The 13,464-nt window shown below is 26.6% G+C and overlaps 1 protein-coding gene across 1 annotated transcript; it reads right to left on the bottom strand.

Moving 5' to 3' along the window:
* Positions 1–12,150: 12,150 nt before the first annotated feature.
* On the bottom strand, positions 12,151–12,822 carry LOC139849214 (secreted RxLR effector protein 161-like). The gene has a single exon (XM_071838876.1). It carries the CDS (start codon positions 12,820–12,822, stop codon positions 12,151–12,153), a length of 672 nt encoding a protein of 223 aa, XP_071694977.1.
* Between the last annotated feature and the right edge of the window lie 642 nt (positions 12,823–13,464).

The following is a 13,464-nucleotide window of genomic DNA, read 5'->3' as shown; positions in this document are numbered from 1 at the left end:
AAAACTGTGTTAGAACATCAAATGTATGTTAACGATTACAATCTGTGTTCAAACCCTTCGAAAATTTCTGAAGACACTTCGAATGATGAGCAATCGAGATGATGATCCAACCACATGTTACCCACAGTTATGTACTCGAAAAACTCTTGAAACCAAAGTAAAAGTTTAAACAACGTATCCGCGTCAGATTCTTTGGCATTTATTAGCAAAAATAACTTTGCGACTCCTATTCAAAGTAGTCCGTTTTGTCACAGCTCCAGCAAGTCAACTTCGACTTTTCAGTCAGACTAACCTTATTATAATTATTCATTGAAACCCCATCATTTACTCATTCGCATCTTGTAATGAGAATTGCCATACGAATCATTGGGAATTAGCAATCAGTATTTTGAAATCTCGCAGCATGTCTACGCCAATAGTTATATATGTATATATAACGTCTATCTTCTGGACTTAATTTGAATGTGAAGTTTCTGAAAAACACTCCGAACTACGAATCGGTTCTCCAAAAAAAAAAATGCTGATGAAGCAGCAAAAACTATAAACGACTTTAAACGGTAAAAGCTGGATGATAATGATGAAGTGTGCTGGCAAAGCGCAGAAAAAGAGAAGTTTTGGAACTGGAAAACGGATTGAGCAAAGTAGGAAGGAGGCTGTGGACAAATTACAAAGACTGAACCTGACTTCAAAAGATCCAAATGATTCAGTACCTGCTAAAGTCATTAACGAATACCTTGCTCCTGACTCTAAACCCCTGCGGACAATATTCTTCATCATCCTCTGATATTAGAAATTCTAAAATATCATCATATCTTTCATTATAAATATCCTCCATATTTCTGAAGATATTTTCTTAATTTTTCTTATTTAAAATCATTTACCTCTTCGCGCTATCTGTATTACATCATAAAAGAAACTATTTTAGTTTCTAAATTCTGAAACATTCAAGTTTAAAATAGGAATATTTTGAAGTAGTGTTGGGAACTGAAGCATGAATTAGTATAATATAATGACACTTGATCAATGTGATTATATTACAGTAAGTCATGCTGAGTTTCTAAATGGAACGTGATGATTCACAGATCATAACATCATCATGTGCCATGTTATACAACTCTTGTATTCTATTTAACCTCTAAAATATCAAGAAAATATTTCTTGATGATTCGGCCTTTTCCAAGGTATTCTAGTAATTTGACAAGTCAAGATCGTGCCATCACAATTTCCTTCCTAGAACATTAACAATGTTCATTCCGAAATTCATATCTGTGAATTCTGGACCATTACTAGCGGTGCTTAATCGCAAGAAGAAGAAACAAAAGGACAAAACTCCGAAATAGAAATTGGGGTATAAATTGTAGCAAATAAAAGAGAGCATTAACTGTGAATGATAATGATTATAGAAGACAGAAGCAGAGACTTTGAAATATAAGGGAACATATAAAGCCCAACGACAAACCAGAAATTATAAACCATATGTATCGATGCATATAGCAATATAAAGACACGGGAGAACTAGAAACACTATAAACTCAAGAGTATAGTAGAAGTAAATAGATTTTTCCGGCGGTAGATGAAAAAGAAGAATGACCGATATGAAAGTTAGAAGTATATCGAGAATCAGAACTGGATGGAGCATATTGATGAATACTTTAAAATATGAGTTGAGGGGGAAAGAATAGAAGGTGATGAAACATGACTAGGAACTTAGAAATCAACAGATTTAACTTACACAATGGCGGAATAAGTGAATTAAACCCTCTAGTGAATAGGTTAAGTTTTTTTTTTTTTTTTGATTAATTTAGTCAAACCACAACTAAATCAAGTGTGATTAGATCAACACCTAGAGCTATTATTCACCACCTGGGTGATTTGGACTGAGAGAGAATCGGAGGAGCTCACTAGATCTGAGTGTGTGTAACAAATGAGAGGCTTAACCTAAAATGAAGAACATAAGACTTTATATACCCCTGCTGTTGACTCACCCATACGATTCATTCATCACACGTAGGAGTTGGCTTCATCAGCCGTACGGGTGATCACTCACTCGTGTCTTCTCATTTAGGTTGTAATTGTGACTTAGCTCAGCATCAACCGTGCGTATGAGCCTGTCAGCCATACTAGTGAGGCTTCACTCGTACGTCTGACTATGTCTAACATAGTCAAACATCTAAATCTCGTTCCTGCAGTTCCTGTAACCACATACAAACACGGATAGGATAATAACGAGCAATCATGGTGGCCTGTAAATTGTTGTACCTGCAATGGACGTGGGTAGATGTCTAGGGACTTGCATAAAATGCATCAACAGAAGGTGTGAGTTGTAAGGAAACGAAGGAGGTGAATTTATAAGAAAATCTCTGACAGAATAATTAAAATGGACGATCGCATTTAAAGCGGATCCTAATTCCCTTGATTACCGGAGAGTCAAATCTTATTAAGAAGATTTTCTTCAAATCCCTTGAAATCTAGGAATCAATCATATCTACGTCAAATGATAAGATGAATCTACACTTACTCATTTCACTCTTCTATGTTAGCTTCATTCGTACTCTTCATATAAATGGATTGTTTATCCAAATTATTCGCTGATGATAAAACTCTAATTTTCAGCCCATATGCATCATGAAAACATACTTATTATCATTCACGACCTTTCCACTCAAATTTCGGGACGAAATTTCTTTAACGGGTAGGTACTGTGACAACCCGAAAATTTTCAACCAAATTTAAACTTTAATCTTTATATGTTTCCGACACGATAAGCAATATTTGTTAAGTTAAATTTCAAGAATTTTAAACTATGTTCATACATTCATTCAACCTCGATCAAGTTCCAACGATTCACGAACCATTAAACAAATATGATTATATATGTATATGTGTATATATATTATAACTTGAAACGTAAACAAAATATTAGATTAAATACTTTATATGATTGTATCTGTTTCAAAATGTTTATCAATGGAATTAGAAGATAAGATCAAATGATTGAATTATCAGATATATTGAATTATAATTACAAGTCTCTATTGAAAGGCCCATGTTGATTTGAGAAATCTTTCCAATTTAACAATATTCGGAAAATGGTAAAGTGATTTATAAATAAGAACAAATTGTCAATCATTGAGAACTAGACAAAGGATAGTGGAAGATTGAATCTCATAAAGACTCGATTGATCTATTTAGTTTCAAACGTACAAAAACGTTTTCAGTTTAAAAAGAACTTATTATTAAAACGTATATAACTTTTATAAATATCTAGAACCACTTTTGACAACTCATTACTTAACTAGTATGATAAAGATAACGATATTTATATTTTATTTTATTAAATATATATAACGTTTTAAATTAATATTATATATATTTATACGTGTATTATACGTACATAGTTTTATACTTTTACTATACTTAAACTTTACCTTTACTTTATTTTTACTTTACTTTAACTTTAATAATTCACTTTAATAATTCATACTTTAATAATTCACTTTAATAATTCATACTTTAATAATTCACTTTAATAATTCATACTTTAATAATTTACTTTAATAATTCATACTTTAATAATTCACTTTAATAATTCAAAAATCTATTATAAATAGAATTCAATAGGTTTCATTATTTCATAGAAACTTGAAAATATTTTTCTCTAAAGTCTCTCAATCGATTTACATATATATATTTACTCAGTATTATTTCAAGATATTATTAGTATACATAAAATATTACGACGGAGTGCTGTCCGAGTGGTTTCGAAATTGTTTTTCGAGTAGGATAGGATTAAGGAAATTATGGGTTATAGCTATGGAGGTGATTGAGTATGGTTCATGGGTATGCTCGTGAGGTCAATATAGTGTTTATCATTTCCGTTGCATCTACGTATCTTTCCTGCAATATTGAATCTCAATATTGATACGTGAGTACTCATAATTTAACTTTTACATACTAATAGTGTATCCCTGACTAGTGCTCGAGTATTTAGGATTATGCATGCTTGTACTTTTGATATTGCCCTTAGACAGGTTAGGTTGAATCTTGAATTAGTTACACTTGCGGTTGAGATAAGGTATAAGATATGCATGTCTTTGGAAAGCTAGCGAAAAATTAAGAACTTTTCCTTTAGATATCGAATGGTTTCGATGAACGGATTAGAAGTTATAATCAATTGAATTTTAGATATTTTTATTAAAAATGATTATTATTATCGTCGTTTTTATCGTCGTTCTAATTTTATCTTATTATTATGATTATTATTATCTTTATCAATAAAAGAGATTTATCATTAAAAATTGTTATTTTTTTATTTATTACTATCGTTATTATCGTTAAAGTTATAATTAGTATTATTATTATTATCCAATTATTAGTATTATTATTATTAGTAGTATTATTATTATTATCATTATTAATATATATATCATTATTTAAAAATGGTTATTGTTATTGTTATTATTATTATTACTATATTATCATTAAGATAATTATTAGTATTATCGTTAATAATGTTATAGTAACTATCATTATTAATATTAGTGTAATTAAAACAAATATTTGTAACACCTAATTATTTTGATTACTATTATTATCATTATTATGAACACGATATAAAAGACGATTAAAAGCTATTAAACGAAATGATTAGGAAATAATGAGTAAGAGTATCATGATGAAATTAAAATATTATAAGATATTGATTTAGATAAAATTATCGTTCTTATTATTTTTATCATTACTATTATTATTAAAAGTATCGTTAGTATTAAAACTATCATTTTAACAAAAATTATCATTTTAATAGAAATGTCATTGTTACTATAAAATATCATTATTATTATTATTTTAAATAGAATTATTATTTTAAAGATAATATTAAAAATTATCGTAAATATTAAAGTTATCATAATTAGAATTATCGTTTTATCATAATGTCATCTTAGTAATTATAAATATTGATATTTTTATAATAATAATTATTATTACAAAATAATACAACTTTTACTTACTATCATTATAGATATTATTTTATCAAATAAATATGTGATACAAACATATTTTACTACGTGTAATAACTTACTTTAATAATACCTATCATATTATCTTTGTGATATTAAATGAACCCTATAAATTTTATTACTTAATATATATAAAAGTATATTTTATTATATAAATTTAATATAAAATTTTATTTATTAATAAATAAATTATATTATTTACTCTAATAAATCTTTTAAAAATATTTAAAAATATAAAACGACGATATTTAAACTATATATTAATCATGTATAGATTTTTGGAAATTATTTTGAGTCAAATTTACTTTTGTTGACTTTTGCATATTAGTCTCGAGCATTAGAATTGTGGTACACTATGACTTGACTTAATTTGTTAGACAAATATTGACCAACACATAAATATATATAATTAATTTAGGTTCGTGAATCCGAGGCCAACCTTGCACTTGTTCAATGACGTTATATGTATTTTTACTACGAAATACAGTATGGTGAGTTTCATTTACCTTTTTACCCTTTATATTTTTGGGCTGAGAATACATGCGCAATTTTTATAAATGTTTTACGAAATAGACACAAGTAATCGAAACTACATTATATGGTTGAATTATCAAAATCGAATATGCCCTTTTTATTAAGTCTGGTAATCTAAGAATTAGGGAATAGACACCCTAATTGACGCGAATCCTAAAGATAGATCTATTGGGCCTAACAAACCCCATCCAAAGTACCGGATGCTTTAGTACTTCGAAATTTATATCATGTCCGAAGGAGGATCCCGGAATGATAGGGGATATTCTTATATGTATCTAGTTAATGTCGGTTACCAGGTGTTCACCATATGAATGATTATTTTTGTCTCTATGCATGGGAAGTATATTTATGAGAACTGAAAATGAAATTCTTGTGGTCTATTAAAATGATGGAAATAAATGATTATGATAAAATAATGAACTCACCAACCTTTTGGTTGACACTTTAAAGCATGTTTATTCTCAGGTGTTAAAGAAATCTTCCGCTGTGCATTTGCTCATTTTAAAGATATTACTTGGAGTCTTTCATAGCATATTTTGAAGAACGTTGCATTCGAGTCATTGAGTTCATCAAAGATTATTATTAAATCAATTTATAGTTGGATAGTGGATATTATGAAATGGTATGCATGCCTATCAATTTTCGATGTAAAGAAAGTTTGTCTTTTAAAAACGAATGCAATGTTTGTAAAATGTATCATATAGAGGTCAAATACCTCGCAATGTAATCAACTATTGTGAATCGTTTATAATGTATATGAACGGGTCCTTTCAGTAACCGACATTCACAATATGCATATAAGAATATCCCCATCATTCCGGGATCCTCCATCGGACATGATATAAATTTCGAAGTACTAAAGCATCCGGTACTTTGGATGGGGCTTGTTGGGCTCGATAGATCTATCTTTAGGATTTGCGTCAATTAGGGTGTCTGTTTCCTAATTCTTAGATTACCAGACTAAAAAGGGGCATATTCGGTTTAATAATCCAGCCATAAAATGTAGTTTTAAGTACTTGTGTCTATTTCGTAAAACAGTTATAAAAGCAGCGTATGTTTTCTCAGTCCCAAAAATATATATTGCAAAAGCATTTAAAAAAGTGAGCAAATGAAACTCACCTAATGTATTTTGTAGTAAAAATACATAGAACGACATTGAACAAGTATAGGGTTGGCCTCGGATTCACGAACCTATTATCATTTGTATATTCATTAATACATATGATCGTAATTAATCAATTTTGTATATTATAATTTTATATATTATTTATTTAATTTGTATATATATATTTGAAAATGATTATTAGTTACATAGATATATATATATACATTAAAAATATCTAATTTGTTTTCTATGAATATGTATATAAATTTGATAATATAATATATTCATACTAATAGGTGTTATTACTTAATAGTATATTTTCATGCACTTAATAATATAGCAATTAAAAGTTGTATTTGGTTATAATGTTAATATTAATAATAACATTACTTATAATAATAATAATAATAATAATTATAATGAGAATCATAGTAATGATAATAGTGATATTAATAATAATACTTGTAATAATATTGATTTTACTGTTAATGATAGTCATGATAATGATTTTAGTACTTACATAAAATATACGTGATAATATTAATATTTCTTATGTCAATATTAACTCTCTTATTATTTATAAAAAATATCTAATATTAATACTAATATTTACGAAAATGATAATAATTTATATTAGTTTCATAATAATAATAATAATAATAATAATAATAATAATAATAATAATAATAATAATAATAATAATAATAATAATAATAATAATAATAATAATCCTAATTGATTATAATTCTTATATTAGAAATAACAATAATGATAATACTTTTAGTTTGATTAATGATAACGATACTTCTAAAAATGTTGATTTTAACAATAACGATAATAACTTATATTATTAATAATACCTATATTACTAATACGAATAATGATTATCATTATGATAATAATAACAATTATAATACTAATAATAACAATAGTAATAATAATACTAAATGTTAATACTTTGTAATAATAATGTTAGTAATAATAATATTAGGAGTAACTTACTTAGTCATAATAATATTAATATGTGTTACATAATACTACTAATAGTCATAATACTACTTATAATGATAATACAAATAATAACAATAATAACAATAATTATAATAACAAAAATAATGGTCTTTAATATGTAAAACTACCTTCAAGCAGGCCCTTTAAAAAAAATGTCCCTCGCAGGGTTTGAACCCGAGACCATCAGATAACCCGAAACATCCTCTCACCATTGAACCATTTCAATTTATCTGATTTATAACACCTTCTATTAATTATAACCCGTAATACTTTGTTCCTCTTCTACTTCAATTACCCAGTCGACCCAAAAATCAAACAATAATCCTAACAGCTAAACCATTATATGTTTTAGGAGTTATAAACGATACTGAATTAATTATAGGTGGATTAAAATTAATTAAAACAGAGAAAATAAAAAGAAAATAAAAACTGCACTGCTACTGCCGTTGTTTTTTTTTTAACAAAAAAATAAATTGTGATTTCGATTTTGAAAGCTTTTTAGACAAATGTTACAACACGAATTAGTTTCTAAATGGTTTGTATAATCTTTCTGACTCTTCAATTTTAACAGAAACATAACAAGTAACTCGAATTCGTTTGAAGAACAAAATTTGACTTTTTATTTTAAAGATTTTGACTTCGAAATTAGAACTCGATATTAGGAATTGGAACTTCATATTTTGCAGAAAGATTGAGTAAGACATTCCTAAAAAGACTACATTAATAGATTTTGAAATATGATTCAAATTTGAGTATTTGCTTTTTCAAAATTCAAGAACACTAACTCAAAATTAAATATCGAATTCTAGATTGTTTTAGATAACAATTTCAACATGAAATAGATTTTAAATGACAAACTTTCTAGATCATCAATTAAGATTAACACATAACAGGGATTTCGAATTTTACCAAGAACAATTTCTTTGACTTTTGAAATTCGAACTTTGACTCCAAAATTGAGATTCGATATGAAAAATTGAGAGTTGAATCTTTCCAGATAGTTTGAGTAGAAGGTTTCCAACACAATTGCATTTATACATTTTGAGAATTAAATCATTTTCGAAATTTTTCAAAAATTTGTACAAAAATAGGGAACCGAGCTGTATACGGTTTCTGTTTTTATTTTAATTCAATAACTTGAGTTTATTATATTTGGTAATCGATAATGATAGTGAAAAGGAATTGAAGTGGTTCAGTTCTAACATAATTGATCGTTTATATGAAGGCCCGTGATTAAAATTCTTCTCAATCAGACAAAATAAATAAGAATATAAAAAGATATAAAGCTTGATACACTGCTAACGATTTTTAACCCTATCTGATAAATTCGTGTATTACGTACTGGTTTGAGATATAAACAAAAATATAAAACAGTTTGATTATGATGCCTACCCGAAAATCATGCTGTATTTTATTTTGTTTATAATTAATAATAAGGTTAATAATTATTAAATATAAATATATTAATGTTATAAAAATACTGATAAGTATAATAAAAAATAATAAAAATAATATTATTAATCAAATTAAGTCTAATGGTAATAATAGAAATAGTGATAATAAATATTAATAATACTAATATTAATAATTATTATATTAATAATAATGATTAAAATAAATCATGGTAAGTATGATAATAAAATGATAATAATATTATTATTAATGTTAAAAAATAATGATTTTTAATGATTTAGGTGTTAATAATATTTGATAATTCTACAAATAATAATTAAGACATATCAAGTTACATGTATCAAATCTCTTATTAAAACAATAATATTTATAATACTATTAATACTATTAAATAATATTCATAAATCAAATGTACCAGATTTCATATAATAACATTAATGATGCTGTTATTAATATTAAAATTAATATTAATATTTATATTGATAGTGAAGATATTGATTTTAATACAACAACTATATTTTAAATTGTATTTTATATTATTAATTACATGATATAATATGATAGCCTTTAATGAATATTTATTATTTATATTATAATACACATATAATAATAATTAATCATAGAATTTATAGTTATATATATAGATTCATTTTAAATTTACACTCAATTACTTTGTATTCTATTTTACTTATTTAATTCAAATGTTTAAATTATATTTTATAATTTCAATTTAATATACGTATACTTACATTTACATATACATATTTATTTACAAACAATTGTTCGTGAATCGTCGGGCATGGTCAAAGGTCAAATGTATACATGAACGCAGCTCAAAGGATTTTGAGACTTTAACATTACAGACTTCGCTTATCATGTCGAGCTTATATAAAGATTAAGTTTAAATTTAGTCAGAAATTCCCGGGTCATCACATTCCTGCAATATCGAATCACAATATTGATACTTGAGCATTCATATCCTACATTTTATATATTAATAGTGTATCCTTGACTAGTGCTCGAGTATATATGATTATGCATGCTTGTATGCTTATTATCGACATTAGATAGTTTTGATGAATTATGAATTTGATACATATGCTACTGAAATAACGTATATGATATGCATGTTGTTGGAAAGCTGGCAAAAAATTAATAACTTTTCATTTAGAAAGCGTATGATTTCGATGAACGGATTAAAAGATATCATCAATTGAAATATTTATAATTTTAAGTATTATTGTTAAAATGATTATTATTATTGTTATCGTTATCGTTATCGTTATCATTATCGTCATTATTACAGTTATTATTATTATTATTATCTAATAATCAATATTATTATTATTATTATTATTATTATTATTATTATTATTATTATTATTATTAAAATAATTAATATTTTTATCAAAACTATCATTTTATTATTTTTATCATCATTATTATTATTAAAAGTATCGTTATTATTATAATTATCATGGTTGTTAGAAAATATCATTATAAATCTTAAAACTTATATTTTCATTTAAATTATCATTTTTATTATTAGTATTATTAATAACAACGATATTATTAACATTGTTATTATCATTAACATGATTATAATATTTTTATCATTATTAGTAATATTATTATTATGATATTAGTATTATTATAAAAGGTTATTATTAACTATCAAAATTATTATTATCATTAGTAAATATAAATATTGTTATTACTATAATTAATATTATTATTATCACAAAATAATACAACTTTTACTCATTATTATTATTAATATTATTTTATCAAATAAATATGTGATACAAAGATATTTTTATCACACGTAATATAATTACATTTATAATACATACCACTATATTTTTATGATATTAAGTGAGCTTTATAAATTTTATTACTTAAGATATATAGAAGTATATTTTTTTATCATATATAATTTTTAATATAAATTTTTTATTAATAAATGACTTGTATTATTTACTCTAATACAGTCTGATAAAAATATATTATATGTATAAAATGACTATATTTAAGTTATATAATAAACATGTATAAATTTTAGAAGCCATTTTGGGTCAAATTGACTTTTGTCAACTTTTGCATATTAGTCTCGAGCATTAGAATTGTGATACACTATGACTTGACCTAAATTGTTAGACAGTTATTGACCAATATATAATTATATATACTTAATATAGGTTCGTGAATCCGAGGCCAACCTTGCATTTGTCAATGCCGTCATATGTATTTTTACTACGAAATACAGTATTGTGAGTTTCATTTGCTCCCTTTTTAAATGCTTTTGCAATATATATTTTGGGCTGAGAATACATGCACTGCTTTTATAAATGTTTTACGAAATAGAAACAAGTAATCGAAACTACATTCTATGGTTGGATTATCGAAATTGAATGTGCCCCTTTTTAGCTTGGTAGCTTAAGAATTAGGGAAATGGCCCCTAATTGACGCGAATCCTAAAGATAGATCTATGGACCTTGACAAGTCCCATTCGGGTTACGAATGCTTTAGTACTTCGATTTGTCATATCCGATGAGAGTCCCAGAATGATGGGGATATTCTATATGCATCATGTTAGTTCGGTTATCAAGCGTTCACCATATGAATGATTTTTATCTCTATGCAGTGCGAAATGCCTGATATGAGATGATGTTTACGAGAAATGGAAATGAAAATCTCGTGGTCTATTAAATTAATGAAAATGATTGTTTATGATAAACTAATGAACTCACCAACCATTGGTTGACACTTGAAAGCATGTTTATTCTCAAGTATTAAAGAAATCTTCCGCTGTGCATTTGCTCATTTTAAAGATATTACTTGGAGTCATTCATGGCATATTTCAAAAGTCGTTGCATTCGAGTCGTTGAAGTCAACAAGATTATTATTAAGTCATTTATAGTTTGGATATTTTATGAAATGGTATGCATGCCTGTCAACTTTCGATGAAATGAAAGTTGTCTTTTAAAAGCGAATGCAATGTTTGTAAAACTTATCATATAGAGGTCAAATACCTTGCAATGTAACCATATGTTATTGTATTCATCCTTATGGATTAGGATGAGTCTTTACAATTATCGCATAAGATATGAGTAGTTCCTTCTGGTGAGAACCCGATTTCAGTAATAGTTTTGGAATCCATAATGCTTCGACAACCTCTTTTTCTATTTCTCGAAATTCTGATTCAGCACTTGATAGAGAAACGACTTTTTGTTTCTTGCTTCTCCATGAAAGTAAGTTTCCTTCAATCATTGTAAAGAAACCTAGTGTAGATCTTCTATTTACTTTTTCTCCAACCCAACTTGCATCTGTATAAATTTGTGTTTCAAGATGCCCATTTCTTCTAAATACGTTTCCATGACCTGGTGCCTTATTTAAATATCGGATAATCCTCATTGCAGCTTCCAAATGATGAACATGTGGTTGATGCATAAATTGGCTTACAACTCCTACCGCATGTGTTATATCTGTTCGAGTGTGAGCAAGATAAATGAGCTTTCCTGCTATCCTTTGGTATTGTCCTTTATCCAATAGCTCGACATTATCTTCCATAAATAGCTTTTGATTTGGAATCATTGGAGTCTCGGCAGGTTTGCAATCAATCATCCTTGTTTCTACAAGAAGATCAAGAATATATTTCTTTTGGCAAATAAATATTCCCTGTTGGGATCTTAATACTTCAATTCCCAAGAAGTATTTAAGTTTGCCTAAGTCTTTCATTTCAAATTCTTTAAATAAGTTTATTTTTAAATTATAAATTTCCTCTTTATCATTTTCCGTTATTATCATATCATCAACATAAATGATTAAGAATGTAATTAAATTTCTTTATGTTTTAAAAAGAGAGTGTGATCCGAGTTACTTTGTTTGAAATCATACTTTTTCATATATAATGTAAATCTCTCAAACCAAGCCTGTGAAGATTGTTTTAGCCAATATAAAGATTTTTTTAAATCGACAAACTTCCCTATCATTGAAGTTTCCCGCAAATCCTGGTGGAGCTTCCATATAAACTTCTTCTTTTAATTCGTCATGGAGAAAAGTATTCTTCACATCAAATTGGTGAAATGGCCATTCTTCATTAGCAGCAATCGAGAATAGAACTTTGATAGTATCAATTTTTACAACCGGAGAAAAAGTCTCAGAATAATCTATCCCATAGGTTTGAGCATATCCCTTGGTAACTAGACGAGCTTTATATCGTTCGATGGTGCCATTTGGTTTTCGTTTTATTGTAAATACCCCCGGCATCCTACGGGTTTTTTTCCTTGAGGTATAACACACTTTTTCCATGTGTCATTCTGTGACGACCCAAAAAATTTCAACCAAATTTAAACCTGATCTTTATATCTTTCTGACATG

This window comes from Rutidosis leptorrhynchoides, chromosome 5 (assembly GCF_046630445.1).
Source record: "Rutidosis leptorrhynchoides isolate AG116_Rl617_1_P2 chromosome 5, CSIRO_AGI_Rlap_v1, whole genome shotgun sequence".
NCBI lineage: Eukaryota > Viridiplantae > Streptophyta > Magnoliopsida > Asterales > Asteraceae > Rutidosis > Rutidosis leptorrhynchoides.
Note: the sequence above shows the minus strand (reverse complement) of the source record. Positions and strands in the feature narration are given on the sequence as shown.